Consider the following 25613-nt stretch of genomic DNA (forward strand, 5'->3'; position numbering starts at 1 on the left):
CAGTGTACATAATCCCCAAATCTATCTCTGTCATTTATCCTTTGCGCACTGACTCGTAGATCTGCACCGAGGCTGAGCCGGGCGCGATCACCCGGGGGTGTGCTTGAGGCTCAGCTGATGAGGGCCCCTGATTTATGAAGGACATGGCCCCAACGGGTTCTTGTTCTTTCAAATAACAAACTACACCTTATGGTTATTGCCGATATGGGTCCAGGGCCCCTATCGCCGCGCGGGCCCTTGTTCGAGGTGCTTCAGGTCGCGCCCGACACGAACGTGGAGTGCGTGGAGCATCTACTTCCCCACTTGAACTGACTGACCGGGAGGGTAAACAAACAGTATCGTGGCCGTGCCTGCCATCGGGGCCGACCATCGAAAAGCATGGACACCGCACCACTCGCGCTGCTGGCTGGAAACGGCCTTGTTCCAGCATATCCCCCGGGCGCGCGTGCTGCTGTACGACCACGGCGAGCTGCATGATAGCGACAGGCTGGACGTGCTCGGGCGCCGGTTTCTGCACCAGTTGCTTCACGAGCGAAAACACAACGTATGTTCTAGTCAAATTTTTGAACGAGCTAGTATGTATTGACTTCCAAATAGAACCCGCGCAGACCCATCTTCTTCATCTGCCACAGCACCGGCGGCCTCGTGGTGAAACAAGCGTTGGCACACGCGGCCCGGCCCGAGTCGCACCCAGCCATTCTGACCAGCTGCCATGGCATTGCTTTTCTGGCCACTCCTCATCAAGGATCAACCTATCTCTCTGCCGATGAGTATGAGGCTAGCATTGGGCGTCTGTTGCATCTCAGACAGGCCATTCCGCTGTCTGTCAGAGATCAGCTTCGGCCCCGACAGCAGGGGCTATGGCACCTCTCCAACCAGTTCAAGGCCATGTCGGCGGATATGAAAGTTTGGACTTTCCTGGAGACTGTCGACTCGACTTTGCGTGTCGTGGACACCGAAACATCAAATTGTACGGACTTTCATGCTCCGATCACCTCGATTCGCTCGGGTTTGCTGGACATCGAGCACGAGAAGGAAGTACCCATGGCCACTGACCATGCCGGGACGGCAAGTTTCCAGGGACAGGAGCCTGCGTTGGAGAGCTTTCTGACCAAGCTTGGATCGGCCGTGACTACTGCGGTCATGTTGTCGAGGGAGAAAGACACGCCGCTGGAGGTTGAAAAAGAGGTTACAGTTCAGGTGAATGGTTTCTTCGAGGATCCCTCTTTGGGTGTCAGTGATGAAACACCTTTGAAACTGTGGTCTACGAACGTCTCCTTGGAGGAATACCTAGCCGATGGCCCGTCGGCCTGTTTGCGGGATAGACTGAGACGAGCTAGCAAGCGCCAGTCTGGTGGCTACGATGACTCGTCGCTGAGCAGTTTTGGTAGTCGGCACTCGGTGTCGCATGTTCCTGCTCCAGAGATAAAGCACCTAAATGAGCCTGAGCCTCACCATGAGGAAAGGCCATCGCGACCATCTCTCATACGACAAAGCCGCAGTTTCGCCGGGTCAGGGCCGCAGTCTCCTGAAATTCACATAACCGGACCTTTCAACAGGGAGACGAGTGAAAGTCCTCCCCCACCGGCGGCTCGAAAGCGCCCTCGTTCTGTTATCAGAGCTATTAACCCACTTCTGTTCAAGTCTCACGAGCGGACAACGTCAGACAGTAGCTCCCAGACCGCAGAGTCGAGTTCACGCCCACCGTCGTATGTCTGGATTTTGTACATTCCGACTATGCACTAATTTTTACTTCCAGAAGTTCTGCCTCTCCATCGAGACAATCTGAGTTTTTGTCCATCCCGACATCCACCCGAGATCGCATCAACCAGAACGTCGAATCGTCGGATATCCCCAGATCAGTGCCACGATTTGATCGACCGGAGCCAGATACCGAAAAGCTACTTTGGATCCATGTTCCCTACACACATACTGGATGGGTATCACAGGTGATCCGGCAAGCCTGTCATGATCGCCATGAGCCTAATTTGTATGTTTTTGTGCTTTATTTCTTGCAGCTTCACCCTGTCTAATCATTTATATAGTCTCCGGAAATTTGTCAACGAGGAAAACTGGTACTCGAATCTCAACAGAGCTCGCCATTCAGAGCCTCACGCCCGGTTTGTGCGGCCGAAATGTATTCATTCGCGACACATGGACGGTTCAAAGGGTACCAACGTGGAGGAGGCAGACGATCCCCAGTTAGCCTTATACGTAAGTTTCACACTCCCCCAGCTGCCTAAGATCAGACTGATTTCTTTTTTCTTTAGGTCCCATACGTGAGTCCCAACCTCTTCAATTTTTCATCCCACTAACGAGAAGCCAGCTCCATTGGGATACCTACCGAAATCTGATTCAACGCCGCAAAGTTGTCGAGCAAAGACTAGCCCAGGGACGAACAATCCCCGTGCCAGGCTGGATCTCACAATCTAGTCAGGAAGCAAAACTGATCTGGAAATATCTCGGCTGCGAACCCCCCGTTCATTTCCGGCGTACGCTCGATCAATTCGGGTATCCGAACCTGCGGTCTACCGTGGCCCGCGACGATGACCAGATGCTCTGGAAACGCACCAGAAAACCTGTACGCGTGGATGACCACCTGCGCGAGCACCTAGAGCCACAGCAGGGCGAACTCGATGACTCGGATGCGGATGAGTTCATGGATGGCAAGGTACTGATGGTGGATCAGCTCTGGCTCTGGATCGTCGACGAGAAAACTATTGTGACTTTCTTTCCAAACCAGGAAGCTACAACCTCCGAGGGGAAACTCTACGAACAGTCTAACTTGCACAGTAGTATCTACAATGAGCTAAACGGGGATTTGGCCCGCCGGTTCGATACGGCTGGGGATCTCGCTGCGTTGATCGTGTTGCATGCTGTCACTGTTCTGTTGGATAAGACATTGCATCATGACCTGCAGGTCCTTCGTATCTTCGAAGAGTCGATCAGCATTCTAGTATGTTTGCTTATCTGGAGATCTTTCTACTAACTGACCACGACAGACGGAATCCGTCACCAAATCCTTCAAACGCTTCCGCAATCGCGGCTTCGCCAATCGTCCAGCAGATCACAACCGCCTCCCCAGTGGTAAGATGATGACAGCTACGCAGCGCGATCAGCGCGATCGTAAAGTTGCACAGCGTAACCGCGAGGACCTATCTGTTCTATTAGAACTGCGCGATATCGAGGACGAGCTGTCTACGCTGTTAAAACTGCTTGACCAACAGGAGACCGTGATCAAGAGAATGGCTGAGTACTTCGAAGCCAAGGGATGCGGGAAGATGTTCCTCGATACGGCAATGTCAAGGCTTGGGGAGTATCGATCGCAGATCGGGGAGATGAAGGAGAATTCGCATGAGGCGCAGAAAGCGGTATGTCTGCCCCCTTTGTTGCGCGACCTTTTATTCTGATTATATTGTCTTGCAGGTGGAAACACTCCTCGATCTGAAGCAGAAACAAGCCAATGTTGACGAGTCCAAAATGACTCGGTGGCAGGCAGAGGTGACGCAGAATCAGTCGCGGGCTGTGATGGTCTTCACAATCTTTACAGTCATGTAGGGCTTCCTTCCTTGCTATGAGTACTCGGACTTTTGCTGACGCTATGCCCAGCTTCCTTCCGCTGTCCTTCTTCACTTCGCTGTTTGGGATCAACGCCCGCGAATGGACCGGGACAAAAGATAACCTGTCTCTGAACTTGATGTTCGAAATAGCCGGTACGTCCAACTGTCTTGTGTAATGCCTTCAATTCTAATTCACAATATCAGCACCCACCTCGATAGCGCTCATCGCATTCACTCTCCTAATGGCCTTCAGCGAGAACCTACGCGAAGCCGTCTCAAAATCCCACAAGATAGGCACCGGGTTCCTAAGAGAGTTTCTTCTCCATCCCATTCGCACATTTTTTCGCTGGGACCGGCTGATGTATCGCGCGCCCTCTGTCGTGCTGCCCGAGGACTCGGCCATGCGCAAGCGCCTTGATCAATATCTCGGCTACGAGCATCACAATACGAAGTTTGATGAGGATATTTGGGAAAACTGGCAAGCGGATAAGGATGTCCTTTCAGCGTTGTATAACCAGAAACCGAAACCGAAGCCGGTTGTGGAGCGGGTGGGTGAGCGGATGGAGTCGTTGTCGGAGAAGGTGAGGCGGAGGAGTGAGTCGAGGGTATAAGTTCTGGATCTATATACTGTACATGTAAATTTCGATACCCTTTTCTTTATGCGATCGACATTGTCTTGGTACATACTACTCGACACTGGATATATAAATCTCTAATCCGCTCTCCCTTTCATTAGTAAAGCTAGTTTTGCTTGTCATCTTTCACTATAGCCTGAGCCATCGCACCAACTCGCTGACGGGCCGGGCCACGGATGGAGACAGTTGTCCCTCTGTGCTTCTGGCACGGTTATGCTCACCGTTGTGCTGTTGGCCAGATCCAGCCAATTACGATACAGAATATCAGGGATGTTGTTGGGTGCAAACCCGCCATTGATGTTGTACAGTCATCCGACCCCCGTCGAGACACAAAACCACTCACACCAGCAGCATTGACCTCACGACTTGGCTTTTGGCTGCCGACATTAAGATCAAATATTCACTCAATTGTAACTGTAAAGTGGGAATCATAGATCTCTTCTAGCCCGAAAAGGGGATTAAAGAAGAATTACATTTAGAGTATATATTCGGCTAATTCAATCCGTAACACATAAGTCCTGCAACATCGTTCCTTCATTATAATCCTTCAACGACCTTGCTTTGAGTGTACACGCAAGGTGGTTGACAAAGAGTACCCTCTTCTTGATTTCGAGAAGAGAGAGAAATCGCGGCAAGGTCTCCCGCAGATCCGGGTAGATGGGGGTATTTAGAAAGGTGGAGGTATGTAGATGGCAGGGTGATGAATCGACTCGCGGCTGCGAGGATCATTTGAAGATTCGGTTTGTCAGTTCAGGGCAACTTGTTGGGGTAGTCTCCCTTTCTCTCGTAGGTCGGACTTGACCGTTCAGGCGTCGGGATAGCCTTCGACTTCTTCGAATAGATTTGAGTTTCTTCCCTCGCAAATCTGGGAGCTTGGTTGTGCCTCATTGGATGCCGCCAAAATCTGATGTCAAATGGGACGTGTATGGTGAGAAATGGTCTGGAGATCGTTCAGTTCCCACTTCATTTCCGATTTCGAGCTGCTGCTTCTGCAAAATTGAATGTATCGCAACTATCACTCCTCTCCAAACTAAGCAGCCGGCACAAACGAATTATTCATTGTCGAGCACCTTAGAATCGTCTGCATCATACGATCCTGATCCAAAGGCTTGGGGAGATAATCATCCATGCCGGCCTCGATACATCTTTCACGATCACCCATCATAGCATGCGCCGTGAGCGCCACGATCGGCGTGCGCGGTATATCGTTGATCTTCTCATACTGTCTGATCCGCGCAGTTGCCTCGAAACCGCCCATCACCGGCATCTGAATGTCCATGAGTATCACGTCGTACCGATTGAGCTTGACTTCTTTGACGGCTTGCTGGCCATCTGCTACAACGGTCACGTTGTGTTTGTACTTCTCCAGAATGCGCACGGCGACCTTTTGGTTCACGTCGTTGTCTTCTGCGAGGAGGATCGCGAGAGCGCGTCCGTAACCGGAGGGTGCGCGCCTAGGACGATTTCCCAGGGCGGGGAAGACTCCATTCCAGAGGTCTATTGGTCGGCAGGGCGTTGTGACGTAGGAGGTTATGCCGAGGTCGCCGGCTAATTTGGCCGTTACGGACACGACGGGTGCTACCAGCACCAATGGAATGAACCGGAAGCCAGGACAGTCTCGTATATTTGCTGCTGTCTCGACGCTGTCAGCCAGAATGGCGTCGAAGGCACATCCCCGTTCGTCCTGGAAAAGGCCTGGGGTGAGATCGCCATTGTTGGTGACGACCACGGGGTCAAGTCCCAGTTCGACGAGCATCTGCCCAATCGGCGTTTCAGGTGCTTGGCCGTTGTCCAAGAATAAAACCCGACTGTTTCGGTATGGGAGAAGTTGCTCGCTAAATCCCACCGGTGGCTGGGCTTCCTTCGTGCAACAGGTGAATGTAAACGTGCTGCCCTGGCCCACCTTGGAAGTGACCCAGATGCTGCCGCCCATCAGGTTGACCAGGCGTTTTGATATCGCGAGCCCAAGACCTGTCCCTCCAAAGCGGCGAGTCATCGACCCATCCGCCTGTTGGAATTTGTCAAAGATGAGCCCAAGCTTGCTTTGTTCGATTCCAATCCCTGGGTCGGTCACTGAGAACGCGAAGGCACATTCACCTGGCTTGTACTTTCTGTCCTCCACGCGTCTGATGGCGACCCGAATCTCTCCGTTTTCGGTGAACTTGACCGCATTCCCAACGAGATTCAACATCACCTGTCGCAGCCGGAAGGCATCTCCGATTACAAAGTCCGGAACGTTTCCATCAACAGTGTATGACAGATTCAACGCTTTCTCGTTCGTCTCTACAGCCAGGGCCTTCAAGACACCGAACACCGTAGCCCCAACACTAAACGGGGCTCGCTCAATGATCATGTGGTTGGTTTCAATCTTGGAAATATCGAGAATATCATCGATAATGGTCAAGAGACTGATGGCAAGATTGTGAACCAAGTTCAGAGTTTCGCGCACAGGTTGCCCCAGGTCATCAGTGTCGAGGGCGAGCTCAGTCATCCCAATGATTCCATTCATGGGCGTTCGAATCTCGTGGCTCATATTGGCGAGGAACTCGGTCTTGGTGCGATTAGCCAGCTCGGCCGCCTCCCGAGCTGCCGTGTTGCGTTGGATGCTGTCACGCAAGTTGGAGATCATTTTGTTGATCTTCTGTTTCAACTCGTCCATCTCGCCCGACGCAGAAACGGTGATTAATTTGCTGAAATCGCCACTGGTCGCGGCGTCTGTGATTTCGCCAAAGGCTCGAACCTGAGACGTGAGGTTCTCGGCCATGATATTCACATCGGTGGTGATATCACGCCACAGACCATGCATCCCTGCGACATCGGCCTGGCCGCCCATTTTGCCCTCCACGCCGACGTCCCTAGCGACGGCCTTGTTTTCCTTGGCGAATCGCTCCAGACCATCAAGCATGCTGTTGATCGTCTCTTTGAGTGTGAGGATTTCACCTTGAGCGTGGACCTCAATCTTGGTACTCAGGTCACCTCGTGCAATCGCTTGGGTCACGTTGGAGATCTGGCGGACTTGCTCGGTCAGATTCTGGGCCATGGTATTCACATTGTCTGTCAAGTCTCGCCAGAGACCCTCCACATTTTCGACTTGGGCCTGACCACCAAGGGTTCCGTCTGTGCCGACTTCTCGCGCCACGCGGCTCACTTCAAACGCAAATTGGTTGAGACGATCAACCATGGCATTGATGGTCAGTTTCAAGTCCAGGATCTCCCCATTCACATCCGCCGTCACCTTTTTGGTCAGATCACCCTTGGCCACAGCGGTCGTCACATCGGCGATCTCTCGGACTTGGGTTGTGAGCCTATTTGCCATGGTGTTGACGTTCTTGGTCAGGTCCTCCCAGATGCCTTCGACCCCATGTACCACCGCCTGCCCGCCAAGCTTGCCGTAGAATCCCACATCCTTGGCGATCTTGGTGACTTCCTGTGCGAATTCACGCAGCTGATCCACCATGGAGTTGATCGTCTTTTGGAGTTGGTAGATTTCACCCTTGGCCTGCCGCTCGATCTTCTGGCTGAGATCACCATGGGCCACCGCGGTGGTCACGGCTGCAATTTCGCGGACTTGGTCGGTGAGGTTGCTAGCCATGATATTCACGTTCTCGGTCAACTCCCGCCAAATTCCGTTCACCCCAGTGATGTTGGCTTGGCCACCTAGGATTCCTTCTGTACCGACCTCGCGAGCGACCTTGGAGACTTCCTGGCTGAATACTTGTAACTGGTCCATCATGGTGTTGATCGTCTGCTTGAACGTTGCAATGTCGGGGGAGATCTCCAGGGGATGCAGCCGAGCGCGCTGGGAGAGATCTCCATTGGCGACCTGGGTGATGATCTCTCCAATCTCGCCCAGTTCCTTCTGGAAGGCTTCATTGACGTGAGTGTGCTTACGGAGTTCCTTACGCAGTTGCGAACATTCGAGTTCAATGTCGGCCAGGGAGGACTGGGATTCACGGCGGTGGATGAGCTCCTCGACGATCAGGGAGATGAACTCGCGCGGCGCTGAGATCTCAGGATTCTGTTGATGCTGCAGCGCCGCGCGGGCTTGAAGAAGATCGGCATCGCTGACCCATGCCGGGCGAGCGGTATCCACCAGCGCGGCCATCAAGAATGTCACTGGAGTCGCTCACCACAACGATGTTGGGCCGCGTCGTTCCTCGGGTTGGGCCGGCAGGCTAGAAATGGTGTCAGCGAGCGCGCTTTGTATCGTCAACGCCATGTCATGCTCACTGTGGTTGATATTCCTCAACTGGCAACGACTACAGTCGGTGCAAGGGTGGGACCAACGCAGTCAAGAGGTCCCAGAGCTGGTCGTGCGCATTACCCGTCGCTCGAGGAGTGGCAACGATTTTCTTCGACAGTCCACTAAGCAACGAGGATGCAGGTTCAAATATATGGCCAGTCGGATCAGGGTGCAGATGGAAGCCAAGAAAGGTAATTTTGATGGTGGGTCTCTGAGGAGGATGAAGTGGCAGCGGTGATCAGCACTGGAGATTGAGGGGGAGAGATCAGAGCCTCGTGGGTCGTACCTGGAGGTTGTTGCTGTGGTGGGTGGGTGGTGCAAACCCATTCAGGGAGGACTACCTGACACAAAATAACCCCCTGATCACAAAGGTGATGAGACTGCAGGACAGGGAGTTGTGATGGGGGGGGAAGAGAACAAGGGGAAAGGGGAAAGAAAGGGAAAAGAGCGAGAGCGAGAGACGGGCAGCCGAAGGTAACAATACCAGCCGGACAGGCAAGAATTACCGCGTGCGAGAAGGTGCCCCACACGACGGCCAGTCTAGACTGCGCCTCTTCGGGAATGCTGGCTCAAGTCACGGCGCAGGAGGCATTGCAGTGATTGGGGGCTGATGATTGGAGCATTCAAATTGACAATGTAAATGCGGAGGGAAGACGACTCCACCGGATCCGTGATCGACACCGGGGATGAACCGCGGATGACTGTCGATCTGGAGACTGGTTCGACGACTACATACTACATCAGGACGCCCGGAGAACACTTTCTCCGTCAATAGCTAACGAACAGAGATCGACTGTCATTGAAAGAGGCAGAAATACAACACGATATGGTACACGATGCGCCGGAACCTTTTTCTAAGCCCCCGATAGCAGAGTGGAGAGTGGAGAGTGAGGGAGAGTAGACAGAATACAGGTATAGAAGGGGAGAAAAAGACCACAGTATCCAAACAGGGCTCGGGCAATGCAAGGAGACGCTCCAACAGAGAGAAACGGACGGTGGGGAGGGTCAAGAGGCGCGCTTAGAACATGCCGCCGCCCATGCCACCCATACCGCCCATACCACCCATACCGCCCATGCCACCGGCGGCGGCAGGGCCCTTCTCCTCGGGTGCCTCGACGATGGCGACCTCAGTCGTGCCAAGCAGCGAAGCAACTCCGCTGGCGTCGACCAGGGCGGTGCGCACCACCTTGAGCGGGTCGACAATACCGCTGGCGATCATGTCGACGTACTCGCTCTTGGAGCTGTCGTAGCCGCGGTTGAAGTCCTTGCCGAACTCGTCGGTCAGCTTACCGACAATGACGCTGCCCTCCAGGCCGGCGTTCTCGACAATGGTGCGGGCCGGCCGGGTGATGGCGCTCTTGATGATGTTGACACCCAGCTGCTGGTCGAAGTTGTCGGGCTTGACGTTCCCCAGGCCGTTGGCGGAGGCCTTGAGGAGAGCAGTACCACCACCGGGCAGGATACCTTCCTCGACGGCGGCGCGGGTGGCGTTCAGGGCGTCCACAACACGGTCCTTCTTCTCACCCACCTCAACCTCGGAGGCACCGCCGACCTTGATGACGGCCACACCACCGGAGAGCTTGGCCAGGCGCTCCTGCAGCTTCTCCTTCTCGTACTCGGAGGTGGTCGGGTCGGCCATGACGCCGCGGATCTGTTCGCAGCGCTGGGCAATCGAGTCCTTGCTGCCCTCACCGTTGAGGATAATGGTGTCCTCCTTGGTGATGGTGATGGAACCGGTGGAGCCGAGCATGTCGGGGGTGAGCTTCTCGAGCTTGATGTCAAGCTCGTCGGTGAAGACGGTACCGTTGGTGAGAACACCCAGGTCACCCAGGATGCTCTTGCGGTTGTCACCGAAGCCGGGGGCCTTGACGGCGGCGACCTGGAGCTGGCCACGCAGCTTGTTCAGGATGCAGACAGCCAGAGCCTCACCCTCAATGTCCTCGGCAATGATGACCAGGGGACGGCGCAGGGTGGTCGAGGCCTCCAGGGCAGGAAGGATGTCCTGAACGGCGGAGATCTTCTTCTCGGAGAGCAGGATCAGGGGCTTCTCGAACTCGACCTTCTGGGACTTGGGGTCGGTGATGAAGTAGGGGGAGGTGTAACCGCGGTCGAAGCGCATGCCTTCAGTAACCTCCAGCTCGTCCTCCAGAGTCTTGCCCTCCTTCACAGTAATGACACCCTCCTTGCCGACCTTCTCCATGGCGGTGGAGATGAGCTTACCGACGTGGGTGTCACCGTTGGCGGAGATGGTGGCCACCTGGGCGATCTCCTCCCCGGTGGTGATGGGACGCTTGTTCTGCTGGAGGTAGTCAACGACGGCGTCAACGGCAGCCTGGATACCACGGCGCAGGTCCATGGGGTTGCAGCCAGCCGCGACGTTCTTGACGGTCTCGGAAAAGATGGCACGGGCGAGAACGGTAGCGGTGGTGGTACCATCACCGGCGACCTCGTTGGTCTTGGAGGCAACGTCCTGGAGAAGGCGGGCACCGAGGTTCTCGAACTTGTCCTGGAGCTGGATGGCCCGGGCGACCGTCACACCATCTACAATGGTTAGCTTTCGTCAACACATCGTCAACGGGGAGTGTCCCTACCCTTGGTGATCTTGGGAGAGCCGTACGGCGACTCAATCAGCACATTGCGACCCTTGGGACCGAGAGTTGAAGTAACGGCCTTGGCCAGAGTGTCCACACCCTTGAGGAGGTTGGCGCGAGCCTCGACGCCGAACTTGAGCTCCTAGTAACTAGCTGTGAGCAAGGGGAAACACGGGGGCTTCGGAATGGGCGGAAAGACAGAGCGAATGGCTTGGTAATGTGTAATGACGCACCTTGTGAGCAAACCGCTGCTGCTGGAGGTTCAGTCCAGAGCGATAGAAAGGGGCGCGCTTGGAAGCGGCCGTCAGGACCGAAGCCCGGGTAGAGAGAGCGCGCTGCATGGCGATGGAATAGGGGAGGGAGGGAGGCAGGGGAAGAAAAAATGACAGGAAGAAGAAGGGGAGAGGTCCACCCGATGTAGAGAGGAATTGAGGGAGGATGAACAGAAGGGGAGATGGAGAGTCCGGGGGAGATGAAGCCAAAGATCTCGAAAATTTTCCACCTCTTTCTGCTTCCCCCAGACAGAAAGCGCTAGAAGGTCACGTGCTACGAACCGAGGGTCTCGGAGCAGCGGGTGATACAACAGAGAGGCTAAGCATGTTTGTGAGAGTAATTGGGGACTTGGGGGTTTCATTTTTAATTTCCAGGGCCGGTGGACGTGTTCCCAGGGTTTGATGAAATCATTCTTGTGTTGAATCTATATTTTCAATCTATATCCGTATAACGTGTAGATGTCGGGTGAACTCGTAGGCACCGCGACAGCATCCCCTAACCAAAAATCCTCCTTCATAGTGAACAGAGTTGATTGGCAGGTGGAATTAATCATCAATGCCACCTCCCACTCAGAAACAATAGCCCATCAATGCAGTGAAAAGTGTAGACCTGAATATATAAACCGGGAAGAAGATTCTCCCGATCCAGGAGAGCGCTATACCCCCATAACAAATGACTGTGGAGGGAAGGAATTGATTCTGACGAAAAGCTTCATGTCATGATAGGTCTTACTTGCACACATGCAACTTTGGGAACAGGGCAACGCATGTGTATCAGGAATTGAAATCCACCCATTGGTTAGCTACCCTCGCGCAAAACCCAACCCATCTTGGGTTCGGACATACCATCTCGGGTCAGGCCTACGCGTACGTCAAGGCCTAGGTGAGACTTTCCCCTATCTCTATAACCCACTGTCCATTCTGGGGATTGAAACTCAGGATATAGAGGATCTCTTCCTCGCCGTTATAGTTGTGAGCGAGGACGAGATTTGGCTCATTGTAATGTCCCATAAACTCCAGCTCGAGATTCAATTGTGATCCCGGCTGCAGCAACTCGCGAACGTGGATGATAAATGGCTCCTCGCGGGCTACACGTCTGCTGCCCTCGAGTCTGACGGATTGGAGAAATGTAACGGGAGTCCCATCGCTGTCAACCTCCGTGGCTATAAGTCGATGTCTGTCTTCCTGTTGAGTTTCAACTTTGACTTAGATGTCGTCGAAGGATGAATGGAGGAATTGTTAGACCTAGTTTCTCCATTACCTTCATCATCAAGACATCGGCCTCGCAAAATATGCGAAACTCTGCGAGTTCATCGATGGGCGTCGCTTGAAGATTGCATATAGCAAGTTTAGCCCTGTTCTTCTGACCAACAATTTCGGGAATCCCGTTAGCCGGAGTCACGGTCAGAGAGGACCCCAGAACGAGGCATAGATCCGCCGTTTCCGCATTGTCACGAGCGAGTGTCAAGTCTCGCGGGGGAAGATTCTCGCCAAAGTTGACAATGCTGTCATGCAGAGCTCCGCCGCAGCGGGTGCACTTTTGCCCCGTTCGATGGTCGTAGACATCTTTGCCGTAGGGCGAGACGGTCCGAAAGTCTGCTAGACATGAGAAAAATAACCCAAAGAGAAAAATATCACGTCTCAGTACCTCGAAGATATTCTTTGTCGCAATCATAACAACACTCCCGGTTGCTGTTCCCATGAAGTTCCGATATTCTGTCCTTCAAAAAGTCAATGCTGGGGCAGTACCAACGAGCGTGGGACTTACAGGCAGAATTCCACTTCGTCTGTGAAGACCGTCACAATTCTGACTAACCAGAAACTTCAGAATCCCTCGGTTTTGGAGCTCCACGAGCGCCATGTGCGCCGGAGTAGGGACCGCCTGTAGAGTGTTGGCAGTCCTCGTGCGCGCTCTACCTTGAGCTCTCAGAGTCCAGTTGCCATCTGGACCTCGGAAATCGGGCATTCCTGTAGCCATTCTTCAGCATATTCCTTCCGCATTTTTCAGAGACGCTGACCAGCGGATGTCGAGATGCCGGCGCCAGTGAAAACAATAAAGTGTTTGCTTTTCTTAATCTGGTTCGCTAGAATTTCGGCCTTCTTATTGACTGCGGCCAGTGGCTCGCGACGCTCTTTCGCAGCAACCTTGGGGGCGTTGTCAGCCATCTGACTAGATTGTTCACGCGTCTCTCGACCGGCCGGCCACGCGTCTTGGAGCGGCCTCAGAGGCAAATAAAGAAACAAATAAATAACCCAGTTGTGATTAGTAGGCAAGATAGCCGCATTTAGTATTCGCCGTTCCGACAATGTCAGTTGAGATCATGAAACAAAAATATCACTGTTTTGGGGTCAAAACGTTGTTTTTAGTGAGCGCGTCTCGACGTGGGGTAGACTGCGGCTTTACGGGTCGTTGTACACGGGGATGTTTCATTATGATCCTCCTACTTTCAGGCGCCCCCTGGGCTACGATGAATTCATGCTAACCAAATCTCATTGTCCCATTTGATATTGGCCCTTCCCAGGCACTGTGCAAACTAATGAAGAAACCAACTCAGATCTGAATCAAAAGCAAATGGGATACAACCACGCTATCTCCACGAACAAATTCCTCGAAAAACCAAATGTGTAAAAAAGAGTCGAAAAGAGATCATTTGAAAGAAAAGCAATGTGAAGAAGATCGGTCACCGCAAATTGATCGAAAAGAGGCGAGAATCCCCAGTCGAGGTCAGAGCTTGCCCAGGCTATGCCCAGAAATCCGGAGTTCCGAAATCAGAACTGAAGTCAGAGGGAAATCTATTGTCAGCAAGACCCTGCTGACCCGGGCCTGCATTTTCATCGTGGTTGGCGAATCCGTCCGGCAGTCCGTGAGGCCAGTGGTTGTTGGTGCTGGTAATGGGCGGCAGACTGAGGGAAGACATGTCCGTACCGACTGTGGAGTACTGCGGATCCTGCAGGTACTGATTGCTCAGACTGGCCCAGGACGGGGTCATCATGGGCATGTTGACAGTGGACAGACTCGGGTGCGAAACATAGGGGTTGATATCGTGGCGGACATACCGCGTCGTGCGGCCAGAAACCTGGGGCTGATACAACCAAGGGTCATCCTGGATCCCAGGATGCTCCCTGGCGACCGGGATATCGACGACGGAGGCGATGTCGGTGGACGCAGGATCCGTGGGGTTGAGCAGATCGGAGATTCGAGGGACCTTCAGGCGAAGGATCTTGGTGGATGTCTCGTTCGTCGGGCTGAATTCAGCAGATCCTCTGGAAACAATGGAGTCAGTGGAGTCAGTCGACTCACTCTTTGGAGTGCAAGCATCTTCAAAGCGAAGGAAAGGAGCTCCCACGCACAGCAGACGCTTCTCGCACTCCTCATCGGACTCATTGTCACCTTTAGAATCGCCCGTCTTGACCTTGACATCCTCCTTAGTCCCTTTGCCCTTGGCAGTCGTGTCCTTGCGCTTTGGGGCCGAGTGACGACGGCGGGACGAGGTGGGCTCGAACTCGGGATCAGAATCTAAGCGGGAATCATTGCGGCGCTTTTGACCCCGAAACTTGCTGGCGGCGTCCTTGGTCTGCTTGCGATCCGAGGCGTGCTTGCCGCGTTTTTGATGCAGGGACATGGTAACGGTGTCCTTGAACTTCTTGTCCGTTATGACTGCATAGTCGTAGCCAACCTCACTGTCTTCAGTCGCGTCGGTCTCCTTGGCGTTGGTGTTCTTTGCAGTAGCCTTTTTGCGAGTCCCCGCCTTCTTACTCTTCCCAGCGGCTGCTGAGCGCTTGAGGGGCGGCGGAATCCACTTATCCTCAGCAATACGGCGGGTCCGGAGCTTGGCAAGGTGCTGGATGATCGAGCTCTCAGTGACAGGGCCAGGAATCAGCTTGGCAACCTCGGGCCACGGCAGCTTGATACTCTCTTGATTGCACTGAAATTGCAGGCATAGCAGGAGTATGGTGCTGTCATCCTCTGCGAAGAAGTCAGTACAGCACTTACTATCAACGCCGAGCAAGAAAGGGTTACAAGAAGAGGAGACAGGTACCGAAGCCTAGGGCAAGGAGTCGACTCTTACCCGGATGGATCGGTTGAGCCACCATCCTGCCTCTGAATCAGGGTTTCTCTGCTTCAGACCATAATGACAACGCGGGAAAAGGTTCAAGCACTTACCGGTCCAGCGTTTCAGCTCTCGTTTGGCCTTGGTGTCTTCCTTGTTAGGCTGACCTTGGTCGCGGTTGTCCTTGCTGGCATCGCTCTTGTTGGTCTTGCCCTTGGGAGTCACTTCGCCCATAATGCCAGGTGGGGGGGCGTTATCGTCGTGGTAGATATCTGTTTTCACAAGCAGGATCAGCTTTCAAGGAGACTTTGGTGCCCAGTGGAAGTGCGAGTAAAGTAAGAGCAATCAGGTTGGTCGCCTCGAGCCAAGTCGAGGATCCGCCCCCCAAATCACTCGTTACATAACGCAAATGAGAGAAACACCCGTCATATTTCTTGGACAGCTTACCTTCTTTGGATTGACTGGGCGTCCTTGAAATCTCTGAAAGATAGTGGTGGGGTAAAAAGGATTGAGGATGGATGGAGGAAGAGGAGGAGGAGGAGGAGGAGGAAGAAGAAAATGATGTAGAAGGGGAAGAAGAAGAGTTGGGGGAGTGCGAGATATCAGGCTGCTCAGTTTCCAACTCTATAACGTTTGGAGCACGGCCTGGCTGCTCAAACGAGATCTATCACTTGGTGAATAATTGCTGGAGTCTTTCTATTCTCCAGTTCAACAACTTCTATATACTAGCTTTGTCTAGTGTCGGGTGGGAGGTGATGATGGGTTTCAGCCACAAGCAACGGCGACAGATGATCAATATAAGACCTACGATTTCCCTTCAGCCCCAGAGACTCACCAACGGATGCATTCCTGTTCTTCACTTCTTTAGGGCTGCGCTGTATACTTATCGAATCACGTGCTACAACACGTGACCGTCCTCTCCCGACTCTCCGGCATCCGTTCAAACTCACCCGAATCACCATCTCCATTCCCTTCCACCCCCATTCCCTCCTTCCCTCCACCGATCCAAGATGACTGCTGCCTGGAAAGCCGCTGGCTTGACGTATGTCTACCTCCCTCCTCGAACTCGATGCCATTGCTGACCTCGTTCCAGCTACAACCGCTACCTGGCGATTGCCGGCCGCACCCTGCGCCGGTCGCTCAAGGAAGGCCCCCGTCTCCAGGCTGAGCGCCGTGGCCAGATGGATCTGCGCTTCGCCAAGTGGGAGGTTCGTATATTCCGTCGATCGCAACGAGCCTGAACATTGGACTGATTTGAGGTGTTTGAATGCAGAACGGCAAGCAGGGCGAGGCCCAGTCGCTTGCCCAGGCCAACAACGCCGCCATCGCCCAGCAGGCCGAGAAATAGACGCCCGACCGCGCGCGTGTCTGATATCAGTCGAAGGAGATGGTCAAGTCGACGAAAGAATGGACCCGACCGCGGGTTCTGGATTTTGGTTCCTGTACATGTGTAGCACAGCTGGCCCCCTCGTGTGAAGGCTAGTGCTTAGAAATTGCACCTTGTTTTCATATTCCACTGCATTTGGCAGCCACTTCTTGTACAATACAATCGTAGACAATGGCCGGGGTCTGACCTGCATCGCCGTCAAGGGGGTGAGTGAGTGATGCATCTCTTGCCGCCCGAAGTTTTCTTCGTCCGCCCGACTCCTCGTCTCCCCGCCCACACTCTCGATCTTTCCTTCTCGACCGGCCCTGCTCACCAGTTATTCTCACACTCATTCACAGTGGCAGGCAGCTGCTTCCCCACAGCTGATGCTGCCCAACAACGAGGTCCGCGTTCCTCGGGCGCGGGTTGCGCAGCCCGCCCGGGACATCACCGCCGATTTTACTGAAGCCGCCGCAAGTAAGCCGATTCCGGGTCCTGCTCCGGCTTGCCTTATCGCGTCTAACACTTCTTTTCCGCAGAGATTAAACCCGGGAAGCTCGTCAAGGATGAGCTCTTTACGCTTTTTGAGGCCGTCGGGGCCTTGGAGGTGCGTTCATTCGTCCCGTCACGGCCGCGCAGTTGAAGCTGATAGTTGGGTTGTGCCGATAACAGATTATGGACTCGAAAATGGACAGCGGCTACATTGCCCCTGGAGAAAACCAAGCGCAGGCGCTGGAGGATGACTACGATGTGCGGCGCGAGCTGACACCCGCGGAGGTCGTGGGACTGATGGATGAGTTGCTCTGCCATGAGGTGCGTGCCTTCACGATCCTGCAAAAATGAATCTGACCTTCTGTAGATGGCATGGCATATGGGCCATCCGTTGTCGCAGACACTCTTCACATCCATCTACCTCGATAAACTCCTGTGGCCGGTGCCTAAGACCGTCGAAGATGCCCGATTCGATCGCACCCGGCCCGCAACCGATCTACCGCTGGTGAACCTGGTCCTCCGAGCTTATTGTTTGGCGCTGGTCAAGGCTTGCGACTTTGTCCATTCTCGAGTGGCGGCCGAATATTTCTTTGAGGTGAGTTCGGTGCTCTTAATGCGTACTGGCTCGCATCTAATGGCGTTTCGTGCACTAGGAAGAAGACTTTGTTACCCAGCTTTACAACCGGAACCTTTTGAGTGTATTTGACCCGTCGAATTTTGAGCAACTGTTGGACCAGGCGATTGATTGGATTGATAAAGAAGCTGAGATGGAGGAGAAGCTCCGGGATGCGATTCGGTGCCGATTAGTTTTCCGCCGCGAATTTCTGTTAGCACTAGACCAGGATCTGGATGTCCTAGAGAGCCGCTCGACTGTGAATTTTGTGTCGTGTGTCTCGCAATTGCAACTTCTAACCGAGACGGTGTGTTTGGGGAAGTCAGTACCAGAGGCGTTCAGCCTGAAGATCCAGCGGAAGCTCGCCAGCACGGTGCCTCCTCGACCAATCGTGCACATCAGCCACGAAGATGCGTTAGCTCATCTGAAACGACTCTGTCAGGATGCTATTGATATGCAGCATATGCTCGACTACCACGGTCCGAGCAACTTCAAGGTCAATATCCCCTCTGCTCTGGATTGGGTTCCCGGCTAACCCCTTGCCTAGACTGCTGTGTGGACACTATTATCCCGCAAACCACAGGCGTCGGTTTACATCCGCTGTCTCCTTCAGGCCCTGATTATCAGTGACATGACAATCCTGGGAGCGGTCTCCGTCAAGCAATTCCTGTATGATGACATCGCAGAGCTTGTCTTGCCATCCAGCATCCTGCTGCAGGCCAGCACGGACGAAGTTGAATTGCCCTCTGATCCTCGGTTTCAAATCGCCCAGCACATGGAAGGATTTGTGAAGCGATTTGCTCAGCCATTCGTGGACACCGTACGATGTGCCTGTCTCAACCGCTGTCGCATTCGCAGGACACTCTGCCACACCGTGGTGGATTGGGATAACCTGCAAATGGAGGCCGAAGAGCTCGACGTTCGGCTCCGCGCCCTGACATCCGAACGACCCATTTCGCTCCCAAGCGGCGAACCAGCCTTTTCCTACCCGCTCAGCAGCTGGGTGTATCACCAGAAACTGATACAGCTTCGGCTCGTCCTCCAAATGGGATTCGAGCTGTCCATTTACTCCCCCGAGGAGCTTCCGGGCATGTACTGGTACCTGTCCCATATCTGTACCACCCACCTGAGTCATCTCGACCGAATCCGCACATTCACCGTCGCCGCCCGCAAACGCGATCTGATGGCCACCAGTAGCCGCCCGGGCACTTCCTCTCAACCATCTTCTGCCTTCCACCAATCATTCCGCAGTCTCGAGAGACTGACTACTCACCTGATTGCCATCGATGCATTTTCTATCGCACTGCATGCACTATATGTGCTGCTGGCACGCCACCAGCTTCTATCGCCTGCTTCCTCTCCGCAAGCATACTCGAGCGAGAAACTACGCTACGAGCTTCGCATGAAGCCTTTTATCCCGGTGTCTCTCCCTGAGCTGGTCCCTTACCAAGAATTCCACAAGGAAGCCAACCTGGAGGGTGATTCGGACGTGACTGTTCTGGAGCGTGCCTCCAATGCCATCACGGAGGCCCGCCGGGCGTGGGAAGCCACCCTCGCCAACGGCGCATTTATTGAGGATCCTTCGTCCCGGACTCCGATGCCTTCTACGGCAATTGAAGAGGACTGGAAACGCGACGTCAAGGATACCATGCGCGCGTGTATTGGAGCGAGCCTGGCTATTGAGACGATCAAGAAGGCGCTCTCGGGCCAGACCGAGATGGCGACGCTGGAAGTGGCCATCCCTGACGCGGGCTCCAAGACCCGATGGCATGACTGGTGGGCGGTGCCGCAGGTTAGAGAGAAGAAGAGGAAGTAGAAGCATGAGTAGCCGTAATAATATCATTTCACCATGATCTGAGTGTCCGGAGGGTGTTCTATAAGGTGATTTCCGCATTTGGACAATGAAATCATCGACCGCTAGCGCTCGGACTGTCGATCGCATCTCACTGACTTTTGAGCTTACTGAGCTTACTGAGCTTACTGAACTTACTTGACTTACCTGACTTATCTGGTCCATCCGTCGTGATTGTTTTGGGGTTCGGGAAGACCTGTTATTGAACCCCGAATGATGCGCTCGCTGCCGGCCAGTGCACGCTAGATTCCCTCGACCATCCCATCCATTTCGCCCGTCAGCATCAGCCCCACCACTACCACTGCCATGCCCGTCTATCCCATCCGCCGCCGCCCACGCGAGTGTAAAACCTGCCTGGCCTGTCGTGCGAGTAAAGTCCGCTGCGATCGCAACGTCCCTTGCAGCAATTGCGTCAAGCGCAACTTCACCTGCTCCTATAGTCGCCTGTCGTCCGCCAAACCCGCCCTCTCCTCCGCGTCGGCCACCGAGTCCTCAACGCCCTCGCAGCCTTTCTCATTCAGCACTCCATACCAATCAACCCGAGAGCAACCTCGACCACCACCACCATCGCGTCGCTATGACCCGTATACGGAGTCCTCTGCCGGACCCGTCACCGGCGAAGTGGTGGATATCTCGCAGACGGAGTGGGACGAGATCAATACCAAGATGGTCGCCATGGAACAGCTCCTCGGCAGCCTGCAGTCGCTGTTTAATGCACACCCCGCGAAGAACAGCCACCGGGCATCAGAGGTGGAGACACGCGAATCCACTCGCTCCGAGAGCGTTTATGGTTCCGGCGCGCTGAAAAGCGGCACTGTTCATTTTGGGTCCCGCTCCGCGCTCGTTGATATCCTGGATAAATCGAAGCTCTCGGAGGATACGGCCCAGGCGCTGCCGCAGGATGAATTGCTGACCGAGCTCGTGCTTGGGAATGAGTCGACAGCATACCCGTTTGTAGACCTGTGGTCTTCAGACCCGTTTACTTTTAATATTGCTGGGGTGTGCGCCATCCTTCCAGACGATGAACAGTGTCGTCGGTGAGTCGTTTGAATGGAAACTTTTACCACAGGAGTTTCGACAGCTGATAATGATGTGTAGATTCCTCGGGTTCTACAAAGACATCGGCGCCGTCTTGTATCCCGTGTTGCCTGACCTGTTTGAACTGGAGCGTAACACCAATCGCCTGCTCGAGGGTCGAAGGAGGGAGGGAGGTGTGTATCGACCCAACAACGAGCGCCTGATCAAGCCGTTTGGCATGAGTCTACCTTTCCTCAGCCTGCTGTTCGCCGTGCTTGCCGCGGGATGCCAGTTGTCGGACCTTTCGGGTCGGGATCGTGAATTGACCTCGTGGATATATGGTTCGTACCCCTTTTGCAATGGGCTGGCTTCAGATGCTGATGACCGTGCAGTTTCCTGTGCATACCAATGTCTGCGCATGTTGAACTATGTCTCACGACCGTCAGTAGAGGTCATCCAGACTCTGCTCATTATTGGAAACGTACTGTCGTACAATATGAATGCAGGGGCTTCGTACACCATGCTCGGTATGAGTTTTCTCCCGTTTTCTGTGTCTCTCTAACTCGCTTCCAGGTATGACGGAGCGCTTGTGTATGGTCTTGGGGCTGCATGTCGAGTCGCCAGGGTATTCGTTCGCCGAACAGGCGATTCGAAGACGTCTCTGGTAAGATTTTTGTTGCTGCTTTTGTAGCCCGACTGACACTCCCCAGGTGGGCGATGGCGTTCCAGAACAGCCATTTCTCTCTAGCATATGACCGGCCATCTATCACAATGGTCAGCCAGCCTGAGATCCCGTTCGATCCCAAATCGATGCCGGGACATCGGACGTACTTCGAGACACTCTGTCAAATTGTGTCCCTGGCATTGGAAATCTTGCGGTCCCGTATGCATCCGGAACCATCGCATTCACCGTTTCACGAAATCCGAGAGTACAAACAACGTATTCAAAGGATACTTGCCGAAGTATCGCCGCACCTGCGGTATCGAGAGCAATGTCGTACATTGCGTGAGCATATCGAGCGTACCCAGTTGCGACTGCACTCCTCGTATCTCCTTTCGGTACTGTGCCGAGTATCCTTGAATCCCCATGCCCATCTTGATGACCAGCGGCGGTCGATCATTCGTGATGATTGTATCAGCAATTTGATGGACACGATTGACGCCTTCGTGGAGCTCCACGAGATTAACTCGCATTGCTCCCGATCATATATCAGTCTACAGAGAAGCATCGCTTCAGCATTCCTTCTCGTCGCCAATGACGATAGCCCACAAACATGGGAGCTTATCGATCGGCTTGAGACAGTGCTAGCAGACCATGTATATGCCGATGGCCACGAAGACCATAATAGCCGTACAGACTCTGTGAAGCATCTAGCTTCGTCACTTCGTGCTCTGCGGGAAATTCGCGACGCATGCCGTGAGCCCAAATCGGCACTACCAGCAGATACATCGACCTCCTCATTGATGGGTTTCCCATCTCCTCCGTTGGTAGATGCTGCGTCAGATATGCTGCCGCCTGCTGCTCCAGGAGGCCCTGTTGCATTGCCGATGGAAGACGGAGATATGCGTCATATCCTGGGTCGGGTCCCCGACGTTATGCTGTTCCCCAGCATGAGCGGGATCAGTCCACCTGTTTGATCAGCGTGCCGATTCGATTTAGTTTGCATACTATATAGGCGTCGGGGTATTCTGAGATTCTTTCGTATTGGTGTTGTTGCTCTGCATATAATGAGACATGGACATTCTGATCGCATCACTGCTTGGCCCATTGCAGACGAGTATATAAATCCGCGGTGACGTGAAACATATCTGAATATATGACCGACGGTCTGCTTTTTCTTCGCAGAATGAAATCAAGTCCCTGACAAGTTTTTAAGACTTCTCCCTTCAAGCACGCTCTCCATTATAACCGTCACTCTATAATATCATTTCGGTCGACCCGGGTGTCGCAGCCGATCTCACATCATACTGACCGCGTTGACTTCCGCAGTTGGTGATGTGGGGCTTTGGGGGCTCTTTCGGCCGGCCGAGAAACCCCCGAACAAGTCAGATTCAATCCCCGACAGTGATCCTAGCTTGGAACGATCTCGTTCTGGGTGATCGGACCCATGGTTGCTGCGAGCTATTGCATTTCTTTTATCCATCAATGTTTCAACTGTCGGAGTTTGTTGTCTACCTAATATATTGCAAATGCGTCCATTCTACCCGACGGGGGTTTCCCGACTTGCATGTACTGGACTGCGAGTCTGATTGCATGATGAAACCCAATCCGGTCACAGGTCTCGAACCTTTCCTTTCGATATATCTATCCGTGGTTCAAATCGGTTCTAATCTATTACGATAACATTCTTTCCGGTCCCGATCCCAGAAAGATACTCCTGCCTCATCTCCTCCGCCTGCTCCATCTTCCACTCCTTGACATCAACGTGAAGCTTGTTCTCATGGAACAAATTAATAAGTTCCTGGGCAGTGGCCATATCGCCAATCAGAGACCCAAAAAGCTTGATGTCCTTGAAAATTACAGTGTGGAACGAGAGCCTGATCCCCTCCTGCGGCTGACCTAGCAACACCATCGTCCCGTGTTTTCTAGTGAGAGCTGCGGCGAGGTCGAAAGCTGGTTGTTGGTCCGTCGCGAGAATGGTTGCATCAAGTCCGCGGTAGTTGGATTGCACTACCTTGTCAATCTTCTCAAGTGATTTTTCAATTGGGTCGGAAGCTAGAATTAGAGCGTCTGGGGCGTGCTTGTAAGATGTGACTGCGTCGAGTGCTGATTGCTTGATGTCAATTGCTGCGACTGTGTAGCCCTTCCAAAGGAGTTAGCATGGCTAAGACGAACTAAGTCAGAAAATTTGATATCTTACCATACACTTCGCAATTTGGGTTCCAATATGCCCCAGTCCGCCGATCCCGACGATTCCAATGGAGCCCCCTATGGGCACACCCGCTCGCACGATACCTCCATAGATGCTGATACCAGCGCACATTAGAGGTGCTGCAATCTTGAATTCCATGTCATCTGGCAATTTAACCATGAAGCGAGCATACCTAACGCACCAATAGGTACAGAAAACACCGCGGTGTTTGTTGTCAGAGCTTGGTAATCTTACATCGTATTTAGGATCAAGAAGCGAGTCAGATGGCATAAGGTCGGACCCTTCATGCAAGCCACATGAACATTTCCCTGCGATAACGATTGGCTATTCTGCGTCGCATCCTTGGGCATATCTGGAAGTTATAATCCACTGACCGCCGCTTTGTTGCCCAAAGTTTCCTGAAGATTTCCAAGTTCTGCTACTCCCCTCATGGCAAACGAAACTCCTTGTTCAGCCTGCACCTGGAGTCCTGATCGCCAGAGCTACTGCAGATACAAAAGCCATGTGCACATATTCTATGAAGCAAGCGACCGCGGTGTTTGGTCCCTCGGGTCAAAATATATCCTGAAAGAACGGTCATCCAAGCCGCCCAGCTACGAGTCTGTCAATACCCGCTTCGTGAAAGAGAACACCACAATACCCATACCTTCGCTACTGAAGGACTGGAATGATGAGGATGGACGATACTTTCTCATAGCGGAGAGAGTACCAGGCGAAACACTCGAGAAAGTCTGGCCCCAGATGTCTACCCCAGCGAAAGAACGTCTTGCTCAACAAACCGCCGAGTATCTCAAACAGCTCCGCCAGCTCCATTCATCCAAAATCCAGAGTGTGCATGGTCAGCCAGTTTATGGTGGTCTTTTGTTTCCCGGCTATGGACCTAATGGCCATGAAGTGCCTCATGGGCCTCTCTCGTCTGACGAGCAACTCTTCAATGAGATGACACCAGCTTTGAGGAACCTACCCGATGTCGCTCGTGCGCACCTACGGGAGAAAATGCCTTCCGCACAGCCATACACCTTTACCGATGGCGATTTGACCATTTGCAATATTATGGTAGACCCAGATACTCACACGCTCACGGCAATCATCGACTGGGAAAATGCTGGCTACTTTCCTATCTGGTGGGAGTTTGCTCATGCAGGCATTGCTTATAGCGATGATGACAAGGAATGGAAAGACCTTCTGAGAAGCTACATGCCCGACCACTCTGCTGGGCGGGAGTTCTGGAGGGATATACAGGCTTTGGCGCGGACTTTTCCCTCGCTGGTAGATAGACGCCGAGAACTTCTTCGAGAATGTGGCATTAAAGCAGATGATTCATCTCAGGAGAAAGCCAAGTCTTGAATAATATCAACAAAAATTCCTGCTCGATCCCTACCGTGGGCACATTAGCTCCACTAGGTACCGAACAAAGCTAGACAGCGATCAGGTACCCCCTGAGACGGAGAAAGCCGAATTAGATTTTGCAATTTAGCGGGTGATAATACTTTATTGGTAATCGGTTCCACTGCTCTCACCACATCTTGAAGCAATAGCGTGCAATTTCTACATTGTGACACGCGGAATTCCGTTTTCGCTCGGCCATTTGTTATTTGCCTGTGACCATATCTTCGAAGAATAATAAGGGTCTCTTTGCTCACGAGGCCACTTGTTAACTCGGTGTTGTTCAATTCGATGTATGGATGCAGATTACCATGAAGAAATATATATTTTCGGAAATCCTCAGTTAAATGGCACTGCATCAACGTATATTGCCGTGAAGAACGAGGATGCAGCTGACAAGGCTGATACAGCTTTTTTTCGGCTTATGAAAATTCAAATTTCCGAATCTCTAAGTTTCGATGATCCTGGACACCATACCTAGTCTAACTGACGATTCAGTTAACTGCCAATCACTTTTGACTTTACTTGGCCCCCATCTTGGCTGAATATCACTTCCAATGTAAATGTGCATTGCCAAGGAATCCCATGAGTTTCTTGACATGTTTGCCACTGCATAGCCTTGTCTTCTCCGCATCTAGTATTTATAAGTCAAATCCAAAGA

At 53.1% G+C, this 25613-nt stretch overlaps 10 protein-coding genes across 10 annotated transcripts; 5 read left to right on the forward strand and 5 right to left on the reverse strand.

The window, feature by feature from the left end:
* Positions 1-189: 189 nt before the first annotated feature.
* Positions 190-4171, forward strand: N7474_007492 (uncharacterized protein; the record flags this gene model as incomplete). Its single annotated transcript, XM_057198902.1, has 11 exons — positions 190-278; positions 337-544; positions 598-1709; positions 1760-1990; positions 2046-2214; positions 2271-2279; positions 2327-2956; positions 3003-3371; positions 3427-3554; positions 3610-3713; positions 3765-4171. 11 exons carry the CDS (start codon positions 190-192, stop codon positions 4169-4171), a joined length of 3456 nt encoding a protein of 1151 aa, XP_057052342.1.
* Positions 4172-5225: 1054 nt separating this feature from the next.
* N7474_007493 (CheY-like superfamily) lies at positions 5226-8300 on the reverse strand (the record flags this gene model as incomplete). The annotated part of the gene is made up of 1 exon (XM_057198903.1): positions 5226-8300. The coding sequence occupies one exon, from the start codon at positions 8298-8300 to the stop codon at positions 5226-5228; it is 3075 nt and encodes a 1024-aa protein (XP_057052343.1).
* Positions 8301-9456: 1156 nt separating this feature from the next.
* Positions 9457-11370, reverse strand: hsp60 (chaperone ATPase HSP60; the record flags this gene model as incomplete). Its single annotated transcript, XM_057198904.1, has 3 exons — positions 9457-10979; positions 11030-11171; positions 11263-11370. The coding sequence occupies 3 exons, from the start codon at positions 11368-11370 to the stop codon at positions 9457-9459; spliced, it is 1773 nt and encodes a 590-aa protein (XP_057052344.1).
* An 810-nt stretch (positions 11371-12180) lies between these two features.
* Positions 12181-13003, reverse strand: N7474_007495 (uncharacterized protein; the record flags this gene model as incomplete). Its single annotated transcript, XM_057198905.1, has 2 exons — positions 12181-12464; positions 12547-13003. 2 exons carry the CDS (start codon positions 13001-13003, stop codon positions 12181-12183), a joined length of 741 nt encoding a protein of 246 aa, XP_057052345.1.
* Positions 13004-14042: 1039 nt separating this feature from the next.
* On the reverse strand, positions 14043-15587 carry N7474_007496 (uncharacterized protein; the record flags this gene model as incomplete). The annotated part of the gene is made up of 2 exons (XM_057198906.1): positions 14043-15268; positions 15467-15587. The coding sequence occupies 2 exons, from the start codon at positions 15585-15587 to the stop codon at positions 14043-14045; spliced, it is 1347 nt and encodes a 448-aa protein (XP_057052346.1).
* Positions 15588-16363: 776 nt separating this feature from the next.
* N7474_007497 (ATP synthase subunit epsilon family protein) lies at positions 16364-16701 on the forward strand (the record flags this gene model as incomplete). The annotated part of the gene is made up of 3 exons (XM_057198907.1): positions 16364-16395; positions 16447-16561; positions 16627-16701. 3 exons carry the CDS (start codon positions 16364-16366, stop codon positions 16699-16701), a joined length of 222 nt encoding a protein of 73 aa, XP_057052347.1.
* Positions 16702-17105: 404 nt separating this feature from the next.
* On the forward strand, positions 17106-19640 carry N7474_007498 (N-alpha-acetyltransferase 35, NatC auxiliary subunit; the record flags this gene model as incomplete). Its single annotated transcript, XM_057198908.1, has 6 exons — positions 17106-17196; positions 17259-17326; positions 17392-17532; positions 17579-17806; positions 17865-18320; positions 18372-19640. 6 exons carry the CDS (start codon positions 17106-17108, stop codon positions 19638-19640), a joined length of 2253 nt encoding a protein of 750 aa, XP_057052348.1.
* A 342-nt stretch (positions 19641-19982) lies between these two features.
* Positions 19983-22331, forward strand: N7474_007499 (Zn(II)2Cys6 transcription factor; the record flags this gene model as incomplete). Its single annotated transcript, XM_057198909.1, has 5 exons — positions 19983-20713; positions 20775-21034; positions 21086-21220; positions 21267-21357; positions 21404-22331. The coding sequence occupies 5 exons, from the start codon at positions 19983-19985 to the stop codon at positions 22329-22331; spliced, it is 2145 nt and encodes a 714-aa protein (XP_057052349.1).
* Positions 22332-23020: 689 nt separating this feature from the next.
* Positions 23021-23725, reverse strand: N7474_007500 (GroES-like protein; the record flags this gene model as incomplete). The annotated part of the gene is made up of 2 exons (XM_057198910.1): positions 23021-23497; positions 23555-23725. 2 exons carry the CDS (start codon positions 23723-23725, stop codon positions 23021-23023), a joined length of 648 nt encoding a protein of 215 aa, XP_057052350.1.
* Positions 23726-23995: 270 nt separating this feature from the next.
* On the forward strand, positions 23996-24913 carry N7474_007501 (uncharacterized protein; the record flags this gene model as incomplete). The annotated part of the gene is made up of 1 exon (XM_057198911.1): positions 23996-24913. One exon carries the CDS (start codon positions 23996-23998, stop codon positions 24911-24913), a length of 918 nt encoding a protein of 305 aa, XP_057052351.1.
* Between the last annotated feature and the right edge of the window lie 700 nt (positions 24914-25613).

The sequence above is a fragment of the Penicillium riverlandense genome (assembly GCF_028828495.1).
Source record: "Penicillium riverlandense strain IBT 135883 chromosome Unknown utg000006l_segment0_segment0, whole genome shotgun sequence".
Classification (NCBI taxonomy): Eukaryota; Fungi; Ascomycota; class Eurotiomycetes; order Eurotiales; family Aspergillaceae; genus Penicillium; species Penicillium riverlandense.